Raw genomic sequence first — 23,294 nt, forward strand, 5'->3', positions numbered from 1 at the left:
TACAGCAGAAATTGGTAGTAAAATTTGCATCCTGTTTATCACTGGTTTCAGCCTGAACAATCTGCTAAATTCAGTTACTTGCCATCTCTGAAATATGATTTCACCATTGTTGATGACTAGACTGAAACCTGCTGGAGCAAATGTTAAGTTGATTGGTTAATTTGGGATTTGCCACTGTTTCAAGGGATGATAAGGATGGCTTAACTATCCGGAATCCGGTTGGTTGGTGCTCTGAGGTTACCCTGCAGCTAGTCAATGCGTACAGAATTAGTCTATTCTCTGCAATTAATGAAGTGTTTGACAGGGAAGTCCTATGTTGTGGCAGCCCACGCTGACCTCGTTCTGGATGTTTTACAGAACTCAGCGCTCAGTGATGCGACTGAGAACGTGGATTGTTGCGCGTTTGATCTCAATTGTAGAGAACAGTCAAGTGAAGAAAGAGGAGGATCTGGTGATGGATATTGCCAGGTGAGTATGTGTATATTAAGGAGGGTGTATGCCGTAAAGTTTGAAGTAAATTTATTATCGAAGTCCATATACGTCACCATGTACAATCCTGAGATTTATTTTCCTGCGGGCATTCACAGCAATACAAAGAAGCACAATAGAAATAGAACACAATGAAAGACCACACATGAGATGGACAAACAAACAATATGCAAAAGGTGACAAACTGTGTTAGATACAAAAATAAATAATAATAATTAAATAAGCAATAAATATTGAGAAGATGAGATGAGCCCCTGAAAGTGAGGTTGTTGGGATGAATGAAGTTGTCCACTGTGGTTCAAGAGCCTGATGGTAGAGGAGTAATAACTCTTCCTGAACCTGGTGATGTGGATTCCAAGGCTCCTGGTGGCTGCAACAAGAAGCGAGCATGACCTTAATGGTGGGAGATCTTAATGACGGATGCTGCTTTTTAGATGTGCTCAATGATGGGTAGGGCAGCAGATGAACTGGGCTGTATCCACTACTTTTTGTAGGAGTTTCCTTTCAAGGGCATTTGTGTTTCCATACCAGGCCATGATGCAGTTAATATACACTCCACTGCATATCTATAGAAATTTGTCACAGTTTTAAGTAATGTGTTGAATCTTAGCAAACTTGTAAGAAAATAAAGGCGTTCCTATGCTTTCTTTGGTACAACACTTGCGTGCTGGACCCAGGACAGATCCTCTAAAATTATACCACTGAGGAACTTAAAGTTGCTGACTCTCTCCTTCTCTGATCTCCTGATTGGCTCAAGGGCTTCTGGTTTCCACCTCTTATAGTCAGTAATCAGCTCCTTGGTCTTGCTGACATTGAGTAAGAGGATGTTGTTGTGCCACCACTCAGCCAGATTTTCCATCTTATATGCTGATTCATCGCCACCTTTGATTCAACCAATGTCAGTGGTGTCATCAACAAACTTAAGTATTGGAGCTGTGCTTAACCTCAGTCTATAGTACAAACCAAGCAGATCAGGGGACTAAGTACACAGCCTTGTGATCCTCCGGTCTTCTCCTATCATTTTGCATTTTCCCCTCCCCTCCTACTTTCAAATCTCTTACTATCTTTCCTTTCAGTTAGTCCTGACGAAGGGTCTTGGCCTGAAACATCCACAATGTTTCTCCCTATAGATGCTGCCTGGCCTACTGCGTTCCACCAGCATTTTGTGTGTGTTGCTTGAATTTCCAGCATCTTCAGATTTCCGTGTGTTAGCCTTATGATCCAGCTGTGCTGATGGTGATTGTGAAGGAGATGTTGCCAATCAGAACTGACAGGTCTGCATGTAAGGAGGTCGAGGATCCAGTTGCACAAGGTGGTATTGAGGCCTAGGTCTTGGAGCTTATTGATTCATTTTGAGGGATGATAGTGTTGAATGCAGAGCTGTGGTCAATGAAGGGCATCCTGATGTTCCAGGGTTGAGTGAAGAGCCAATGAAATGGCATCTGCTATAGACCTGTTGTGCTGGTATGCAAATTGGAGCGGATCCAAGCCACTTATCAGTTAGGAGTTGATATGTTTCATCATTAACCTATCAAAGCACTTCATCACAGTGGATGTAAGTGCTATTGGATGATAGTCATTGCGACTTATTTCTACCGGTATAATTGAAACCTATTTGATGTGGACTACTCAGACTGTCAAAACGAGAGGTTAAAAATCTCAGTGAACATTCCAACCAGTTGATCATCACAGGTCTTTAGTACTCGACCAGGTACCCCGTCTGGGCCAGATGCTTTCTGTGGGTTCTCCTTCCTGAAGGATGCTCTTACATTGGCCTAGAGACTGAACTCACATTATTGTTGGGGGCTGCAGGAGCTCTTGATGGTTCCTCTATGTTTTGATAGTCAAAATGAGAATAGAAGGCATTGAGTTTATCTGGGAATGCAACATTTTATGTTGCTTAGTTTCACTTTGTAGGAGGTGATGGCATTCTTATTCTTATTCACTTTGTAGGAGGTGATGGCATTCTTATTCTCATTGCTGCAGCTGTTGAGCATCCTTAAGTAAATTGTTTGATTTTAGAATTGCCACTTTGCATGTGGGATGGCTTTCTGGAGACTATACCTGGACCTCTTGTATTTTATGTGGTTGGCAAGTTGACTTTTTTTTTTATAGACTAGTATATCCTCACAAAATCATTCCGTCTCTCCAATGCAGAAGCCCTGCATTAACTATGAGATCCACAATCTACTGAGGGCCAGATCAGTGGCATTCAGACTCCATTTAACATTTTTTAAATACTATACAACTCCGCAGTTGCATCTGTCTCCAAAAAGCAAGTAACTAAAACAGAAAAATCTGAATACTCAGCATGTCAGACAGCACCTACAGAATCAGAAACAGAGTTAAAGTTTCAGAGAACTAAGAAGCAAAATAGCAAAGCCAATGTTCAGATGCACTTTCTCTGCAGGACAAGTTAACTCGTTAGACCTAGCAGCATTTCCACACTATTTTCCAGTTTCTGGAGAAATGAGGAGAAGTCTTTTAGGCGACACAGGCAAAATGCTGGAGGAACTTAACATTTTTGAAAAAGAGTAAACAGTTGACGTTTCGGACCGAGACCCTTCATCAGCCCCGAACTGTTTACTCTTTTCCTTAGATGCTGCCTGACCTGCTGAGTTCCCTCATCATTTTCTGTGTGTTGCTTGGATTTCTAGCATCTGTTTGTGAGTAGTCTTTTAGGACCTGTTTGGATTATGCAAGATTTCTTGCAATGAAATTTATAAGTAATAAGTAAACCATTTGATTGTTATTTAAAAATTTATCTAGTTCATGACTGTACTTCAGGGATAAAAATCCTTTATACTTATTCACTGCCCTTTTCCTGGATTTGCCAGGGAACACCCTATGCCTGCCTGATTCTCCTTTACCCCATAGCCCTCCTATCTGCCTGCCTAGCTCTCTTTCCCTTGCCTCTTCCTTCTCTTCCTATTCTCTTTCCTAAACTAATTCTTCCAACCCCAAAATGAAGCTCATTTCCTCTCTTCTGTCTAACTTCAGCTCCAGCCCAACTCTCCTTGCCCTCTATACAACTCTCCCTGCAGCCTGAGCATTTCTTCTTCTCCTCTGACCCAGCCCCCTCCCCAATCTTAAACCCTTCTTTCTCTCATTCTCCCCGTTTTCTGCCCCTCTTTCCTCAGTGTCTCACTATTTCCATTAATGCACTTAAGTGAAGCAGAATCTTTTCTGGATCTAGGTTTATTTTCTTCCATGGTTTCTTTGGAGCAAAACATTATACACCTGACATCCCAGAGACCGAAGTCAAGCTGACTGTTCCCCTGGATGAAAGCACACGGGATACAATTTCAAACGCCTTCTTTGGGTAAGCACTGTGACATTGCTATTCCATGCTTTATAAAGTACAGCTTTTATCATTTTGTTTCTCCTAATTTTTGTTTACCTTTGGCCTAAAATCGGCTGATATTGTTTTCCATCTCCTACTGTCATCACTGATGTTTGGTGATGGTCTGTCATTACCATTTGGCATATTTAATCAGTTTTTTTTAATGTCCTTAGTCTATTGAACCATCTGAATTCCCTGCCTCCACTGGGTGATTCTGCAGAATTGGGAGACAGGAACGAGAAGCGTGTGTTGGGGGTCACAGCGGATGGGAATCTGTGGATCTACTGCTTGGTTCAATATGCAAATGTCCTATTGTCACAAGAAAGATCTGTCCGAGCTGTCAAACCCTTCACGCAAAAGCAGAGAGAAGCCTGGGACCGGTATGTAACCCAAATTTAATTAAATTGGTCAGCAGGAAGTCTTTGAAGCTCTTATCATCCTCTTACTACAGTTATTTCTGGGTACTATCCTCACATATCGCTATTGGATGAGCTTGTTTTGATTTTGTATGACTTTGAAATAATCCTTGTTATTCAATTATGCAATAGTTCTTGCATAGCTAAAATAGAGTATTGGTTATTTAACCAACACACACAAAATGCTGGAGGAACTCTGCAGTTCAGACAGCATCTATGGATAAAAGTACTGTTGACATTTTCGGCTGAGACCCTTCGGCAGCACTGGAGAAAAAAAGATGAGGAATAGATTTAAAAGGTAGGGGAGGGGAGAGAGAAGCACAGGTGATAGGTGAAACCTGGAGGGGGAGGGGTGAAGTAAAGAGTTGGGAAGTTATGTGGTGAAAGAGATACAGGGCTGGAGAAGGGGGTGTCCTATGGGAGAGAACAGAAGGCCATGGAGGAAAGAAAAAGGGGAGAGGAACACCAGAGGGAAGCGATGATGGGGAATGGTGAAGGGGAGGGGCCCATACTGGAAGTTCGAGAAATCGATGTTCATACCATCAGGTTGGAGGCTACCCAGACAGAATATCTAAGTGTTGCTCTTCCAACCTGATTATGGCCTCAGCGTGGCGGTAGAGGAGGCCGTAGATAGACATATGGGAATGGGAAGTGGAATTAAAATGGGTGGCCACTGGGAGATTCCACTTGTTCTGGCGGATGGAGCGTAGGTGTTCAGCGAAGTGGTCTCCCAGTCTATGTTGGGTCTCACTGATATACAGGCAGTCCCCGGGTTACGAACAAGTTCCGTTCCTGAGTCCGTCTTTAAGTCGGATTTGTACGTAAGTCGGAACAAGTACATCCGGTATTATTTAGCATCAGTATATATTTTACCTTTCTATGCATATAAAACACTTAAGAAACGTATGTATTTCAATAATTAAATCACTGCATTGCTTAGTAATAATTGTAGCTTTCATTGGGTCAGGGCTTTTTACATGCTCCGTTACTCTCACTTTATGCTTTATCCTTTAAAATTGTTCCGATTGTTGACCAACTGTAGCCTAACGCTTTTCCAATTACCGATGGCGTTTCATCTCTTTCCAAACACTATTATTTCCACTTTATTTTCAATCACGATCGCTTCCTGTCAATGGAACAGAAACACTGCAGACAGCAGGTCCCGACTTCTGGCTCCCGAGGTCGGCTGGGTCCTAAGGACCACCACACTGAATTCCCCGGGTCCTAAACTCTTCCACACTGAGACAGGTTAAATTGGACAAGAGGAGGCTGTGCTGGGTTTGGGTATTTGATCCTTCACAATATTCCGTGTGGGGAATTTAAACTGGAGGTGGCAGTGGATTTTTTTATGAGGTCAAGTTACGAGCTCGACATCAACCAGGCACGGATGGTACGGGAGTCACTAGATTGACATTAACCTGGCACTGGAGCGGTCTGTCACTGGATCGAACTTGGGAACCTCTGTTCTTGAGCCTGGCGCTGATCTCACTGTGCCACCAGCCAACCGTAATGGGGGGGGAGGCGGGGTCAGGATGAATCTCACTAAGAAAAATTTAAGCCAAATACAAAACTCAACATAGTGTCAACGGCAACGACTTAAAATGGCGGACAGCATCGCGATCCGACTTAAAATGGCTTACGGTGTTCTCCTTCCTTGTTTCATAAGTGTGAGTTGTCTGTAAGTCGGACGTTTGTAACCTGTACAGGAGGCCACACCGGGAGCACCGGACACAGTATATGACCCTAACAGCCTCACAGGTGAAGTGTCACCTCACCTGGAAGGACTGTTTGGGGCCCTGAATGGTGGTGAGGGAGGAGGTGTAGGGGCAGGTGTAGCACTTGTTCTGCTTGTAGTGTCAGGAGGGAGATCAGTGGGGGCAGACGAATGGACCAGGGACTCACGTAGGGAGTGACTTAGTTCAGTTTTTGTGGGAACCTGTAGTATACAAATTTCAGCCTACATTTACTATACATATTTCAAAATATTTAATTGAAAAGCATTTAACTGTGTCCCATCTTGATGAAAGATGCTATGTAAATGTAATGCTCTATTTAATTAATATCAACAATTTTTTTTCCATTGAAGTTCTTAAATTGTGCTTGTCCTGATCTTAACCAAGCAGATGTCCAAACAAATATAGACATTTGAGCATAACAAGATCAGGTAAACAGGAATTCCACCCATAGACCAGTTATCTGATTTTGATACGATTGGCTGAGGGACAATAAACTTTTATACCTTGTAGAATGCTGCTGCTTGTTTATCCTAGATAATGCAGTATTGCGTCTGGTCTGGATAACGTCCTCACAGTGCTGATGTTCTGTTGCTGAAGCAGAGGTCCAAGCAGGGAGGACGTATTGTTGAAAAGGAGAAAGCACTTTGGCACTTTATTGCCTAAAATTTAGAATGGTATTGCCTGCTTAATTTTCAGTATAAATGAAGAAAATAAATCTATTATGAAAAAATACCTAAATATTTTAAACAAATGGAGAATTTGTTCATGGCATGATCAAGAAGCCGAGCTATTAATTTGAGAGTGTTAAGGAAATAATTCAAAGAAAATGTCTGTGAATCTAGTTTTAAGAAGATGCTCAATCAGCTTCAATGCATGATATTGTGAGCTAAAGGCTGATGGAATGATAAAATTGAAAGAAAATAGAAGGCTCAAGAGTCTTCAACTAGAAGAGGCAGAGGCTGGGTTGTCAAATCTGTCAAATTTCTTTCTTTATTAGTGCCAAGATATCCCTGATCTTGTCACCTGGGAGGCAAAATACAATCCAGGTTTCTTTTTCACGTCCACAGTATCTCCTGTCTGTTCCTGTGGAACCCCCATCACAACTGCACTCCTCTTCTTTTCCCTGCCCTTCTGAGCCACAGAGTCAGACTCTGAGCCAGAGAACCAGTTGCTGCAGCTTCTCCTGGTAGGTCGTTTCTACACACGCGCACCCGTGCTCTCTCGCCCTCGCGCTCACTCCCACACACTTCCCTCCTACAACTTCCCTCCTGTCCTTCACCTCCTCATTCCCCTTCTATGAACAAAGGTCATTAAGCTACAGCTATGGTTCCCTAATACAGTCCTAAAGTAGAACTGCAGCTTGTTGCACTGCATGCAGGTGTAGTTATCACGGTTACTTGAGGTCTTCCAGACTTTCCACATCTCACACTAACTCTGGATGCATCTCGCCACCCTGTGTACGAATAAAATCTCTTTCTTAGAACCTTCACCTGTGTTTGCCCAAACCTATTCCAAAGCCTCCCAACTACAGTTTAAAAAGATAAAGTTAAATCAAGTGACATAAACAACTATAAGGCTTTGCTTCCGGATGAGCTAAATGCTCAATGTCTTCTATGCTCACTTTGATCATCAAAACCTGCAAGAACCGTCATGAACTCCAATCCCCAATTTCAGACTCTGAGCAGGGTGAACCCATGAAAAGCATCTGGCCCAGACTGGGTACCTGCCAACTACTAAAGACCTGTGCTGATCAACTGGCTAGAGTGTTCACTGAGATACTGCTTCAGCAGTCTGAGGTACCTACCTACTTCAAGTAGGCTTCACTTGTACCGTGCCTAAGAAGAACGTGGTAACCTAATTGAATGACTATCGTCCAGTAGTATTTACATCCACTATGATGAAGTGTTTTGAGAGTTGATGATGAAACGTATCAAATCCTGCCTGAGAAGTGACTTGGATCCACTCTACAGGTCTACAGATACGCAGTTTTATTGGCTCTTCGCTCAATCCTGAAACAGCAAAGATGCATAAATCAGGGTGCTCTTTTATCAACTTTAGCTTGGTGTTCAATGCCGTCATTCACTCAGAACTAAGCAATGAGCTTCACAACCTTGGCCTCAGTACCCCCTTGTGCAATTGGATCCTCAATTTCCTCACTTGCAGGCCCCAATTAGATGGGATTGGTAATAAAATCTCAACATGAGAGGTGACCTGATAGAGGTGTATAAGACAATGAGAGGCATTGATCATGTAGATAGTCAGGCTTTTTCCCAGACTGAAGTGGCTAGCATGAGAGGGCACAGTTTGAAGGTGCTTGGAAGCAGGTACAGAGGAGATGTCATGGGTAATTTTGTTTTATGTAGAGAGTGGTGAGTGCGTGGAATGGGCTGCCAGTGACGGTGGTGGAGGCGGATATGATAGGGTCTTTTAAGAGATTCCTGAATAGGTACGTGGAGCTTAGAAAAACAGAGGGCTATGGGTAACTTTAGGTAATTTCTAAGGTAAGGACATGTTCGGCACAGCTTTGTTTCTATGTTTAATATCTATCAGCACGGGTGCATCACAAGACTGTGTGCTCAGTCCTCTGCTCTACTGACTTTATATATGACTGTGTGGCTGGTCACAGCTCCAATGCCATATTGAAGTTTGCTGTCTTGGGCTGAATCAAGGTGTGTCGAATCAGCATACAGGAGGGAGATTGACAATCTGGCTGAGTGGTGACTTAACAACAGCCAATGTCAGCAAAGCCAAAGAGCTGATTATTGACTTCAGGAGGACAAAACCAGAGGTCCATGATCCTGTCCTCATCAGAGGTGGAGAGGGTCAGCAACTTTAAAATGCTCAGTGTTATCATTTCATAGGACCTGTCCTGGGCCCAGCACGTAATTGCAATTACAAAGAAAACATGGCAGCACCTCTAGGAAGTTTGCAAAGATTTGGTATGCTGTCTAAAGCTTTGAGAAATTTCTATAGATATGTGCTGGAGTGTGGCTGCGTAACGGTGTGGTATGGAAACACCAATGCCCTCGAATGGAAAATTTTGCAAGAGTAGTGGACACGGCCCAGTCCATCACATGTAAAGCCCTCCCCACCAGTGAGCACACCTACATGAAGTTTTGTTGCAGGAAAGCTGCATCCATTATTGAGAACCACTGCCACCTAAAATATGCTCTATTCTTGCTACTGTCATCAGGAAGAAGGTACAGGAGCCTCATTACTCGCACTTCCAGCTTCAGGAACAGATATTACCCCTCAACCATCAGGCTCTTGAACTGAAGGGGTTAACTTCACTTGCTCCATCATTGAAATATTCCCAAAACCTACGGACTCACTTTCAAGGACTCTTCATCACATGTTCTCTATTTATTGCTTATTTATTTATTATTATTATTTATTTTTGTATTTGTGCAGACTGTGGTCTTTTGCACATTGGTTGAGCACCCAAGTTGGTGCGATCTTTCATTGATTCTATTATGGATATTATTTTATTATGGATTTATTGAGTATGCCCACAAGAAAATAAATCTAAGGGTTGTATATGGTGACGTATATGTACCTTGATAATAAATTTGTTTTAAACTTTGAACTTTTGTACTTTAACATTGGCCCTCTTCAACAATGGCCCCGCTGTTTACACCTCCTTTATTTTTTATTGGCTCAAATAAAACTCACTCCTGATGAGTCTTTATTTTTTCAAATGGCACCTGCCTTGCAACAATATCTTTTTCATTCACTACTTCAAATTATGACATACTCCCTACAAGTCTTGTTCTTTTCAAGTGGCTCTTCTCCTCTCCCTCTCTCCCCATTATGACTCACCCTGATGAGACTGATTGACAGACAGACGGGCGGACGTACTTTATTGATCCTGAGGGAAATTGGGTTTCGTTATAGTTGCACCAACCAAGAATAGAGTAGAAATATAGCAAAATAAAAACCAGAAATAATTAACTAATACTAAGTAAATTATGCCAAGTGGAAATAAGTCCAAGACCAGCCTATTGGCTCAGAGTGTCTGACACTCCGAGGGAGCAGTTGTAAAGATTGATGTCCACAGGTAGGAATGACTTTCTATGACGCTCAGTGTTGCATCTCGGTGGAATGAGTCTCTGGCTGAATGTACTCCTGTGCCTAACCAGTACATTATGGAGTGGATGGGAGACATTGTCCAAGATGGCATGGTAGCTGGCACCTGCACAGAAGGCAATAGTGGTTTAAGTGTTGGTGATGGGTAAGTGACCAGGTGTGAGAGAGGAAAGAAACTACTTGGAGGGGGGTGGTATATGTGTTTGGAAAGAAGGGTGGGTGAAAGAATCTGCATGGATCAGGAAAGAGTAAGGAACACAATGGGTAGGGGCTACTTGAAATTGAAAAATTCAATACTCATACCATTGAGTTATAGTCTACATGGTGGAATGCAGTTACTATTCTAGTTTGTACAGAACACTTAGTACAGAAGGGTGAGAGCAGACAGATCGGAATGAGAAGGGGAGTTGAAATGGCTTGTAAACTGGAGCTTCAGATGTAAGGTGTCAATCTTATGCAGTGTGATCTGATAACTTGCTTGCCAATGCCCAGTTTGGGTTTTTCTGGACCACAAAATTCTAAACTTTGTCGCAGTTTTCATCAAATGTCGAGCATATTCCGTAGGTGAGGTAAAAGTGTCTGCTCTTGACTCCAGAAATTATTTGATCAGAATTGTGGATGATGGAGGAGTTAGTGCATTATCTGCAGGGCTTACCAGAATCTTTATTGTCAAGAAGAACAAGGGTGGCAAGTGCATGGGAGCACCACCATCTGGTTCCCCTCTGGATTGGAAATGTATAATAATTCCTTCATTTCTGGTTCTAAGTTCTATAAGTCTTCAGAACAACAGCAATTACTACTTTGCACACTGCAGTGTCCTTATTTACTAGTTTTTGCAATGATATATTTGAAAGTTAAAACCTGTATCTTAATCAGGTGACATGTTATTCTGTCTTTTAAAGTATTATCTGTCTTGGATGCCTGTACTAGGTTGCTGACCATTCTTGTTATGTTTACCTTGTTTGGTTAGAATTGGCCACTTATTACTCATAAGTTACTCCTTCCTTTCTAGAATGCTCCAGTCCATTGAAAGTCTGCAGAAAAAATCAAAAGCTGCTCAGAAACCAGAGGCCTCAGCCTTCCAGCTGCTCTTCCTGCTTGTAGGCATACAGCTCTTCAAGGTACGTGCAGAGCATTCATAGATGGGATCGAGCATCATAATTTCCCAATTTTTATTGCGATGCAAAAGAAAATTTGTAATCATTTTGTTAAAATTGGAATCAGGTGATTCAATTGTATAGAAACATTGAACTCCCCTCGCCCTATGGAGACAAATGGTTGCATTCCTAGAAAACATCTGTTTTTGTGATTTTTTTTTCATAATACGAAGTTAAGTAATCTGTGTATGCATTTAGAAAATGGCGAGTGGAAAAAAATTCTGCTTACTTTTTCCCCACAAACTTAATAAAATAAAAGCAAATTTTTATTCTGTGCCCCAGGTATTTTGGGAGAGAATTGTGAATTCTTTAAGGGCGAAATTCCAATACGTGAACTGCTGTATTGCAAGAGTTATCTTTTTGGAGGCTCTTTAAATAAACTGTAGCAGTCAGTTTGTTCAGTTTATCTTCTGTCTGAAAACGTGGCGAACTGACAAACTAGACTGCTTTCCATTGTCCATTCTTTCATTTAGTGAAGCACTCTGTATCCTGGGTTCAATTCTATTACTGTTCATAGGCACCAGTTTTCATGGATGAGCCCAGCCAGCTGATTGATTGTTGGGTGGGTTTCATGTTCAGACCTAGTGCCTTTCCTAGGTCCACTGGTGGACCCATGGGTGTTGAGACCAGTTCAAGCATTTAACTTGATCTTTGTTCTTAATTGACTAACTTAACATGAACTAATAATGCAAAATATATATTTTGTGTACTGGGTAGTTGAACGCTACACTAAATGTGGTAATCCACTAACTAAATTTGAGTTAAACTCCTTATTCACTTTTAACTAGCGAGAAGCCCCAATGAGAACTTACCTTCATCTTTATGCAATTTAAATATTTTAAAGGCTTTCAGTAGAAGCAACTTTTAATTTTAGAAAAATGCTACTTCAGATGAGTTTGCTGGAAAGGCTGATGTTTATTGTGTTACGTATTCAGGCAACAATAAATATATGTGAGTTAGGCAAGGGTAACAAATAACACGTTTATTAAACACTGAAAACAAACCCCCCCAAAAGTAAACAAACACTAACGTAACTGGAAAACAGCTGCTGTGCGGCAGCTTCACAGTTCTTAAAGCGATATTGCAAAAACTGTTGTTTAAAGCGATATTGCCAAAAGTTCAAAATGCTCAGTCCATTTAAAAGGAGAGACTTTTTAAGGTGATTTAAATTCTCTTCCACGTCATTTTCCTTCGATCCCCGGCGTCGGACTCTTCCCACGTAGAATTTTATGAAACGTAACGGTTTAAAGGCACTGACCTTTCCTTCCACACTGTCCTCAATCTCCTGCTATCCCGCAGAGATTAACACAAGAACAGTCAACGAAATCCTTCCGAATGAGGATCACACAAGGTCGAACCCATTCCACCGTCGAAATTCGATTCTCCTCAATCTTTAACTCCCGAACTTTTATCTTCACTCTCCACAGTAAAGAAACTGCTGGCAATGACCTTTTAAACTTTAAGCATTAGATAAAACTTCATTTTGCAACTAAACTGCATCATCACATTAAGTCACGCAGTGGCATGAAGTCAGCTTGGCAAATCCAGCCACGAACTGCCCCTCCCCACAGGGTGGGGTCCTCCTCTTATACCCTGTAGTAAAAAAAAACCTGTCACATGACCTCTACTGGCTGGAAAATGACGTCACTCCACCATCACAAGACCATTACCTCAAGTCCAGTATAACTTCAACCCCAGTCACTGACAAGGGTACCACTGTCACGTGTCACGAGTACGTAACAATTGTCCAAATGGCTGGAGCAGTTGGTGGACTTGCTTGTTGTGACTAAGTGACCTGCATGTGTCATTCAGTGAGAGTTTGAGAGTCAGTCACAATGATGTGCATCTATAATTGTGTGCCGCCAACCCACAGGAAAGTTGGGGTGTTTCCTTCCTGGAATGATCTTGATAAACTGTGGATAAGAAACCACTGCTGAAACTGTCAGTAGAGAATCGGATTGACTCCTGATTTGCTGGGAAGTACGTGCAGAACTGGCAAGGCAGCAGCAAGTGCTGGCATGAGATGTCTTGCTCCTGTCTCACAGCTCTGCTTGTGTGAAGTTTGTACATGTTGCCAACACATGGGTCTCCCTTGGTTGCTCCAGTTTTGCCCAGGGGCTGTAGGTGTCATGATTGGTGAAATGCCTCCTGTATAGATTGGTGGCAGGAGGAACGAAGTTGATGGGGATATAAGAGGAAAAATGGGATTAGATTAAATGAGTGGTGGAAGAATAGCATGGGCATGTGGGGCTTAAGGGCCATTTTTCTGTGCTCTATGATACTGAAAAATCCATAGGATACTAACCAAAGTTTTATGAAATGAGCATTTTCTAATTGCTGCATTCTTGTTCCATTTGTTCTTACTCATTAATTCCCTCATTAAATCCTTGTTCTTCATGTGGTGAATTTAATGATGTATTCACTACTTTGGTAATCTCTACATTAAGGGCAAGCAATGAAGAAACAAGCATTAACCTTCAAAATCTAACGTACGTGGAAGTCCTGGCAGTAGTGCTTTGGTTGTCCTGTTCTCTACAACCTTTTTTTTCTGTTTTCCTCTCTAGGTTGAGGAGGATTCTCTAGAGTTATTAAGTGACCTGCACAAGTGTTTGGAGAAGTGGGAGGTAAAGAAAACTAAAAAGAGCTCAAAACGTCTGTCAAGTGAGTACAGCTCAATGCAACAGCAGTTTGCATCTTCTATTTTAGCCTGTAACCTCCTGGTGATGGGACCATAGAATTGGACACTACTTGTTATTTTGTAAAATCTTTACGTGAGACTGGTTTGAATTGCTACAATATAGAGTGTCTGAAGCATACAGCATTGTTTCTTTCAGCAAGAATCATGACGTATAAGGAAACCTTAGGTGACCCGAGAGTTCATAAATTTCAGTAGGAAGGGAAAGGAAGCATACACTAAGCATTAGGGAACTCAAATCAGACTGGGCCCTTTTGTAATGTAAAGATAGCAGGCAATTAGGAAGGCCAAGATCGGAGCATCCCAAGACATTTTATACTTGTAAGCAAAAGAGGATAACAAAGAAGAGAGTAGGTTTATTCAAAGATAAAGGAACATATTTGAGCTTGGCTGAGGCACTAGCACTGCTATTTACCAAGGAGAAGGTTTTGGAGGATAGTGGAAACACAATGGGGCAGGCTAATGTGCTCAGACAGTTTGACTTCTAAGGATGAGGTAGTGCTGGGTCTTCTGAAGTGAAGAAGTGCATTAAGTCCCCAGGGCCTGATGGCACATATCCCAGAATATTAAGTGAGGAGATTGCAGGGTCTTTGACTTGGATCTTTGTGTCCTCGGTAGCAACAGGCAAGGTCCTAGAGGACTGGAGCGTGCCCTCGTTTGTGAAGAGAAGTAAAGAAAATCCTCATGACAGTGGTAGGGAAGGTATTGGAAAGGACTTTTAAGGATAGGATTTATGTGGATTTGGAACGGCATAGCCTGCTCTGGGACAGTTAGCATGGCTTTGTGCAGGGCATGTCGTGTCTTATGAACTTATGAACGTGACTGAATTTTTTTTTTTTTGAAGAGGTGACACAGGTGATTAAGTACAAGAGTAAGGAAGGCAATGTAGAGAAGTTTCACCAGATTGTATTGGAAGCAGTACAGCAAAGATTGACTAGGTTGACACCTGGGATGAAGAGATTTGTGTATGAAGAAAGGTTGAGAAATTTATGGCCTGCACTGATTGGAGATTAGAGGAATGTGCAGTGATCTCCTTGACACATTTAAGATTCTTGATGTCCACCCTCCTAAGATGATATCTCCTCTAATAGAGGCACCCAGAATCAGGGACATAGTTTCAGAATAAGATGACACATATGTAGAGAGAAATGAGAAGGAATTTTTTCTGAGGGTTGTGCATCTTTGGAGTTCTATGCTCTAGGCGACTGGGACGGATTGTGTCATTAAATATATTCAGGGTAGAGATTGACAAACTTCTCTTCCACAAGGGATTTGAAGGATATGAAGAGAGAGCAGAAGAATGGTATTGAGGCCAAGAGAGAAACATCTGTGAACTTGCTGAGTGACAGAACATGGGGGAGGCAGCTGATAGCCTACTTTGCTAATATTCTTAACGTCGACCATTAGGATTTCTTTTGAATTCTCGTACTGTGTAAGATGTTGGGCTGTGTAGTGCTTATTAACCACCACTGGATGCCTCTGGAGCATTTCTATAAAACAGTATGGTGTCTTTCACTCTCCTGACACCTGTACAGGACAGCTGCTTGGATGCTTATGTGTTTATCTGAAGTGTTTCAGAATCGGGTTTAATATCACTGGATATATCGTAATATTTGTTGTCTTTGTGGCAGCAGTACAATGCAATACACTGTGGTAAACGTAGCTTCGAAACTGAAGTCAATTCCCTTTCAAATTTACTCTTTCCCAGAACAGTAAGTTTTTTCTTCTGATGAAACAGCGTTTAGGCGTGATTTTCCCATGGTGACAAAGCTGTCTTGAGACACAGTTCTACTGTTCAAAAGAATGTTCCTACAAAATAACTTAGTACTTTGGTGTGATATTATTCCACATGGGAACCTAACCCCAAAAAGTTTAAATGCGAAAGTAATTTTTGTTTAAAATGCTCCCTGCCTATCAGAAATGTACAGAAGTGGCAGATGCTTGATCCTGTTTCTACCTTCATTCGGATTACAACTGACCTGCATTAGTTACATCTGATTTACTTCCATATCCTTCACGTTGTTGGGTGAAGCTATCACTTTTCAATTATCTCTCGATCTCAACAGCTTCTTAAGGGTTAAAAGTTCCAGACTTCTGCTATTGTCTGAAAGAGTGCTTCCTCACATCGGTAATGTCCAGACAGGCCATTGTGTAATTTTTAAGTCATGTCCATCTCAGCTTCTTGTTTTAAACTTCTACTGCAAGCAAAATATTTGATTTTCCTCATCAAGTCTGCTATTTTATTCACTTTATGCAGTGCTCTAATTGAGATATTTAATCTGCCATAACTGAGAATGCAAAACTGTAACCCGTCTTTCACAAATTAAATTTTTTATCTTCTGCACTATTCCTGTGAGCCAACACAGTACTTCCTCCCAGGCCAACTTGTACTTTCTGAAATGTGGAACTGAGCAATGTACTGAGCAGGGTGTTGTGTTTGCATGTGCAGCTGTTTGCATTCTGTGTAGCCTGTAAGGTGCCAAGCACCAGCTCATAATGAGGACACATTCTCTGCTTTCCTTTTGCACTTGTTAGTTTTGTGGTGGAAGATGTGTGCTAAGGTGCTATCCATAAGAGCAATGATGCGCTTCCAATCATTTGGCACAGTTCAGAGGTTCAATTTAATGTCAGAGAAATGTATACAGTATACATCCTGAAATGCTTTTACTTTGCAACCATCCACAAAAACAGAGAAGTGCCCCAAAGAATGACCGACAGTTAAACGTGAGAACCCGAAAGCTCCCCTCTCCCCATCCCGGCAAAAAAAAAGCACACCTGCTACTGAACACAAGCGTGAGCTAGGCGATAGCTAAGACACAGACCTTACAGTTACCTCATCCGGCATTCGACAAACCACAGGTTCTCTCTCTCCCTAGTAAGGGAGAGGGAGGTGTCCCCCATTTTCACAGCGAGCGGGAGACATAACAACAACCCGCTGGTTTATGATGTTCAAAAGTCTGTTTTATCACTATTTATGAGCCCTGTGCCTGAACATTGCAAGGATCTTGGGTCTTTAGGCCTACATCGGAAGATTTTCCGGCCTCCCCAACGACACATGAGTCTCCTGCCGTGACACTGACCCTTGATCCAAATACTAGGCTGCCTCTCAGGCCGAACAGTGGCCGGTCCTGAAACCCGGAGAATGGGTCCTATTCCCACAAAAGAACCGAAGTCTGTGGGTCTTCAAAAGAACCCTGAAATGAAGATATTAAAGATGGAAATAGAGCTGTTTCTGAAGATGCAAGCAAAGGAGCTGCTGTTTAGCGCCATCTTAACTCCACCTCCAACTCTAATTTTTCCCAGTTACATTTTCTGTGTAGCTGTTTTAGTCAGTCATAATCAAAGGCTTTATTTGCACAGCAAACATCCAGGAGAGAGCATTTAGGAAAATCCAAGAGTATCACACCCTCTTGACACAGTTTTATACTTCAATACAAAGATAAGAAAAAACTATTAACTTGTGGCGACCCACTTTCTGCGCAGGTGAACCAGCTCATAAATAGCCCGCACGCGGGGGAGACTTTGGTAATGTACCTCTGACATAATTTCTGCCCGGAGAGGGCTGGAACTAGGGATGAAAAGCCAGCGCCGCGAAGTTTGAATAAACTAGTCTCGAAACAACTTACCGACTGCGTGTCGTTGTTTCTAGCTCTGTATGTAGTACATCGCTACAAACTATAGTTTCAATAGCTATAATCACCTACTTTAGCATTTTGAATAGTGTCAGGTAAATTTGCAGAATTACGTATTACAATAGTAGAACATTCCAAGTAGCAGAACCCCTTTGAATATTCAATACTGCTGTCTGTTCCAAAGGTTTCTCAGTACAACTTGACACCTTTTGTTTTTTTTAAACAAAATATACTTTATTCAAAAATAAAATTATGTACAATAAACCATTCAGTGACTCTCAGTCCTTTACAAATGTTTCCATTACAGTCTTTACATTCCCACACTTTGCCACCCAGGTGACACTCTGTTACTTCATATTTACATACTTGTTCAGGGGTATACACCCTGCCCCCTTACCCCTCAACTCCCACGGGAGATGAACCCTAGACTGTGGTCCTTCCCCACCGGCCCTTGCGGTGGCTGCACCGAGTTTGAGTGCGTCCCTCAGCACGTACTCCTGCAGCCGAGAATGTGCCAGTCAGCAGCATTCTCCCACAGACATCTCCGTGTGCTGGTAGACCATCAAGTTTCGGGCCGACCAAAGAGCGTCTTTCACCGAGTTGATGATCTGCCAGCAGCACCGGATGTTGGTCTCGGTGTGCATCCCCGGGAACAGCCCGTAGATCAGAGAGTCCTCTGTTACGCAGCTGCTGGGGATGTATCTCGACACAGCCCCTTCCATCCTCCTCCACACCTACTCCGCGAACCCACAGTGTGCAAAGAGGTGGGTCACCGACTCCTCCTCCCTCACTGCAGTCCTCCCGTGGGCAGAGGGGTGTGGGGACGACATTCCGGGCGTACAGGAGGGATCGGACTGGGAGGGCCCCTCTCACCGCCAGCCAGGCGAGGTCTTGGTGTCTGATGGTGAGGTCTGGCAATGAGGCATTTTGCCAGATGAACTGGACGGTCTGCTCAGGGAACCCCCCCACTGTGTCCATCACATCTTCTCCTGCAGTGCCTGCAGAACCTTACATGCTGACCACTGCCTGATGGCCCTGTGGTCAAAGGCGTTGACCTGCAAGAACTTCTCTACGAAGGACAGTTATGGCGGCAATGACCGGGGTGACAGGTTTTGCATGGTAAAGGGGCCAGACCCATCCTTCGTAGCCAGGGCGACAGGTAGAACCTGGGCACACAGTGGTACCTGGTGCCCACGTACCTGGGATCCACACACAACCTGATGCAGCCACACAGGAAGCTGGCCATCAGGGTGAGGGCGACATTGGGGACGTTTTTGCCCTCGTTGTCCAGGGACGTGCATAGTGGTCCGACACCTTTTGTTAGTGTGTTGAAGGATGGCCCCATGAGTAACAAGAAGATTAAAAGATCACAGTTCAGATCTGTCCTGAACTGTGCATTAAGTGGCAGGGATACGCATTTAACAATGTGTTTGCGCTGGAGTCTTGGTGACACTTGCAGGCTCTCCCCAACACATCCTCTGATTGTGTTGGTCATTGGCACAGACAATGCAGCTTGCTGTTATGTTTCAATGTACATGCGACAAATAAGTCAATCTCTCTCTTATTCTCTCTTTAAAATGTCATACTTTAATTGTCTGTTTTTAGAAAAGGAAGAGCCAGAATGGGTAGAGGTTGTGGTTGAAATTCTACTGTCCCTTCTCTCCCAAACAAGTCGTTTGATGCGACAAGTCTCAAAGATGGTGTTTATGCGGATCTGTCCCCACGTGACTAAGGAAGCACTGCAGCTCATCCTAGATGTGAGTAATGGGGAATTTGCCATATCCTTTTGCCTTTTTCCTTTTTTCAGCATCACTCTTACACAACTCAGAAAGTTGTTCATTCAAGTTCCATGAGATTTAAGCATCTTGTCCAATTTGATGCAACAATAAATCCTCTGATAGTTTCAGGCCAATGTTGTGTGTTCTGTGCACTTGGCTAAGAAAGCTTGAAATATTTTCATTAACCCACACCACCAAGCCTAAATTAACCACTTCATTTATTGGCTATGAAACAAAGTTCAAAGTAAATTTAATATCAAAGTTGTATATGTTACCATATACTACCCTGACATTCAGAGGGGAAAAACTGAGAAACTCTTTCTCCCATCCTCAGGCAAAGTCAGTTGATGAGTGAATATAGTTCCAATAGTCTAAAACAATACATGAATCCATTTGCCTAAACTCTCTGTATGCACTGAGCTGATGTAATCTCTGCGGTTACTGATACATCTGTAGATCTATTGAGAGTTAATAATTGGCTCTTAGCATGTATGTATGTTTGAGTACATTGTTGGTAAGGAATTGCCTGAGTTGAGTCCAAAGATTCCTCAGAACTGGTTAACTGAAGTTACTTTCTCTTGGGCAGGTCTTTAACCCAGCAACTGAAGAAGGTGAAGAGAGTGCCTTGATAGTAACCGAAGACTTCGAGAAGCCTAAAACAAAAGTTGACTCGTCAAATGAAGATGAGGTTAGATTTCACATAGATTTTCTGTAGAATTTCTTCTTGCTATTTTCAAAACTGTAATTTGAGCTGCAAGGTTTTTAGCAAGAATCAAGTACAGATTATCTTTATTTCATACTGAGTCTCACCCTAGCTGATGGTTATCTGATACAGATGGGCTCTAAATGGATCAACAATGATCCCTCCAGTGCTTCCTGTTGTGGTGTAGGAGTCCCCAATGCATGTCATGACTGACATACACACTCAGATCCATAATTTTTAAATGGAATTGTACAAATTATTTACAAAGTTTTAAAGTACCTTATAGTAGTTGATAGTTTATAATGCTTCCGTTAGAGTTGCTATGGAACTTAGACTTTTTAATCCCTCTTTCTCTTCTCTCCTTAACCTTTTCTTATTTGTGTGACTGCTGGGTTTTCATTTTTGATCTGTTCCTAGATGGAGAGCAACAGTGATGAATCAGAGGAGGAGGAAGATGATGATGCCGATGATGATAGTGATGATGACAAAAGTGGTAGTGAGGAGGAGGGTGAAGAGGAGGAAGCTGTTGATGAAAATTTTCGCATGGAATTGATGAAGGTCCTGAAGACAGCAAACATAATGGTGAGATTTAGGAAGGTGACAAATCATAACATGATGTGGATTGTTGTGCAGATGCACAGGGGGTTGACTAGGGGGGGGGGGAGAGAGAGAGAGCTAATTCCCCTTTTATCTTTGGCACTTAATTTGAGTTTAATTTATGCCTTATGTGTTTTTCTTGTGAATGCTTCTTACATGATGCTATGTGCTTTTGAAGCTGCTGCTAGTAAGTTTTTCATTGCATCTGTGCATACACATACTTGTGCACATGACAGTAACCTTGACATTGGTTTTAGAATGTATGCAAGCCCTCTCAATGTTCATTAACTAAAGTGCTTAAAAGAAAGGAATTCCAACACCATTTTTTGACAGTATTTTTGAAGATTAGCCTTTGCTACTTTCTATCTACCAATCAGTAAGATCTTTCAGTCAGCAATCAGCTAATAAGCACAATTATTTCGGCAGTGTTCTCCCTGGAATGGATGCATGCCAGAGTAGTGAATTCTTCTTGCACATTGGCTACCGCACATGCAAGGTCTTGGACTGGTATAAGAGATCCAAGATAACTAGTGCACATTCCTAGGTAGATTTAGGCACATGTTTTCCTGTCATATGCTCCATGAACACCCACCTTTTTGTTCCCATTTCATAACAGCCTTCCTTGCCCTTGAATCTCTCTTCCATCAGTGTACCTCCCAGCCTCCTCCCACATTTGCCTTTCTTCCGACACTTGCTCCCCACCCTCCCTTGCACCTTGCCATTCACATCCTTTTTTCCCCCACTTTCTGCTCCTGTGCATCTGATTCATTGAGACCTTTCACTCCCTTTTCCTTCTTTTCATTCCCTGTCCTGTCCTGTCCCAGATTCTTGATATTTTCCTTTGGGCAAAACCTGGGTACAGATGGTGAGAGTAGGGGATGTGCTGGGTAATTGAGTGCTATCCTCAATGAATCTAGATCTAGAAAATATTCAATTGGCTGTCTAATGGAGCACTATCATAAGACACAGGAGCAAAATTAGTTCATTAGGCTCATTGAGTATGCTCCACCAGTTGATTACAGCTGAATTATTTATTTCCTCCCTCTTTCCATTCTCTCGCCTTCTCCTCTTAACCTTTGACGCCCTTACTAATTAAATACCTATCAACTTGTATACCTAATGACTTGACCTCCGTAGCCATCTGTGGCAATGAATTCCGCAGATTCACCACCTTCTGGCCAAAGGAATTCCTTCTCATCTTTGTTCTGAAGGGGTGCTTCATCTTTTACACCATAGCTACCTCTAATCTCCAAGAAGCTTTCTGCTGGAGTGGAACTAATGAACAGAATGAATATGAAACTGTACAGTTCCACTCCACTGACACTGCCGCCGGGTAGCTAACTCTCCTAGAGAGAGCAGAGAGATGGTGCATAGACAACATGTATGTGTACACATTCTGAGGCCAAACTTCAAATCTTCTTTAATTTGTTTATCAGGCATACGAGAGCACAGGATTGCATTTGTTACGAACCCCGTAACTGGGTCACTTACCAGCAAAGATGGAGACATCCATTGAAGTCTGATGATACTATTTTTAACAGTATTAGTAAAAATACACAAAAATAATATCAATGCAAATATACAGATAATATACGTCGTCAATACTAAATCTAAAAGTGCGGGTATAATAATAATCAATAAGAAATAAGCTCTATCGTTGTCTAGGGGATAATGTATTGTCCGATGGAAAGATATAGTTCGTTCAGTTCATGCAGGCTGCAGCTGTTGGGGATCGCTGTGTTGCAATTGTTGGAGAGAGAGAGAGAGATTTGAGGAAAAACTTGCCGGCTTTCCTTTATGATTTCGATCCGTCAGGAGTCTCGTTGTCGTGGCCGTTCACTTGTGGCCTCTCCTTTAGCTAAACCGTTCTTCCGTGATGAGCCTGCCACCCCGGCAAGGGAGGACGCACACGAGCCCTCACCGGCATTCGCTATAAAACGCTATCACGGGATTTCTAGCGTTTCTCCTGGTGCATCTAAAGGGGTTGTTCCCCAGACCCCTCTTTTATCCTTACTCACGGGGTCTCAGATGTCAATCAGGTTGGGATGATGCAATCCCTCAACCAGACCACTCTGGTTGTCCCCTGAGGGGTTTCAATGAATAGTACAGTACTCAATACACAATTCCTTCTCCAAGAGACAATGGCCGTTATCAGTGGTTCCGTTCCGCTGAGGTCAGGGCACATTCCACCTAGTTGTGTATTCTGTGTGTCTCTCTCTCATTTCCTGGGTCCCAGACCCGAATTAATAGCGATCTTGCGATTCTCAAAAAGGAGGGGGCGACTTTGTACCCTTCAGCCCCTCAGAGTTGCTTCACATTCATAACACATTAAACATCCACTAAACAAAGGTCCTCCACCAATATTCTCAAGAATGATGGTCCCTGCCTGACAAGCCCATGAATACAGACCACTTTTTGTATCTCAAGAACCACCTGTCTGTGAGGGCAGCTGTCAGAAATGAGGTTCACCACCACTTTCAGAGTGCCAGTGTAGCCTTTGAGGAAAAGGATGTTTGTAAGTCAAGGTTTCATATCCAGTGCTGAGCTCATAGTCTACTCGGAAGTGGTGATCCTTGCCTTCCTGTATGTATCAGGAACATGGGCTACCTACAGCAGCCATATCAAAGTACTGGAGAGGTGCCATCAACACTGTCTCCACAAA

General features: G+C 42.5%; 1 protein-coding gene across 1 annotated transcript in view; it reads left to right on the forward strand.

Annotated features, from left to right (window-relative positions):
* The window catches only part of mybbp1a (MYB binding protein (P160) 1a), a 113,170-nt gene that overhangs the window by 43,568 nt on the left and 46,308 nt on the right, over nt 1–23,294 (forward strand). Inside the window, exons 10-17 of the mRNA XM_073053819.1 lie at nt 358–468; nt 3,686–3,811; nt 4,006–4,212; nt 11,083–11,191; nt 13,792–13,888; nt 19,160–19,311; nt 19,919–20,020; nt 20,453–20,617. Of these exons, the coding sequence (XP_072909920.1) occupies nt 358–468; nt 3,686–3,811; nt 4,006–4,212; nt 11,083–11,191; nt 13,792–13,888; nt 19,160–19,311; nt 19,919–20,020; nt 20,453–20,617 (1,069 nt within the window). The remainder of the gene's footprint in view (nt 1–357; nt 469–3,685; nt 3,812–4,005; nt 4,213–11,082; nt 11,192–13,791; nt 13,889–19,159; nt 19,312–19,918; nt 20,021–20,452; nt 20,618–23,294) is intronic.

This window comes from Hemitrygon akajei, chromosome 8, assembly GCF_048418815.1.
Source record: "Hemitrygon akajei chromosome 8, sHemAka1.3, whole genome shotgun sequence".
NCBI classification, from domain to species: Eukaryota; Metazoa; Chordata; class Chondrichthyes; order Myliobatiformes; family Dasyatidae; genus Hemitrygon; species Hemitrygon akajei.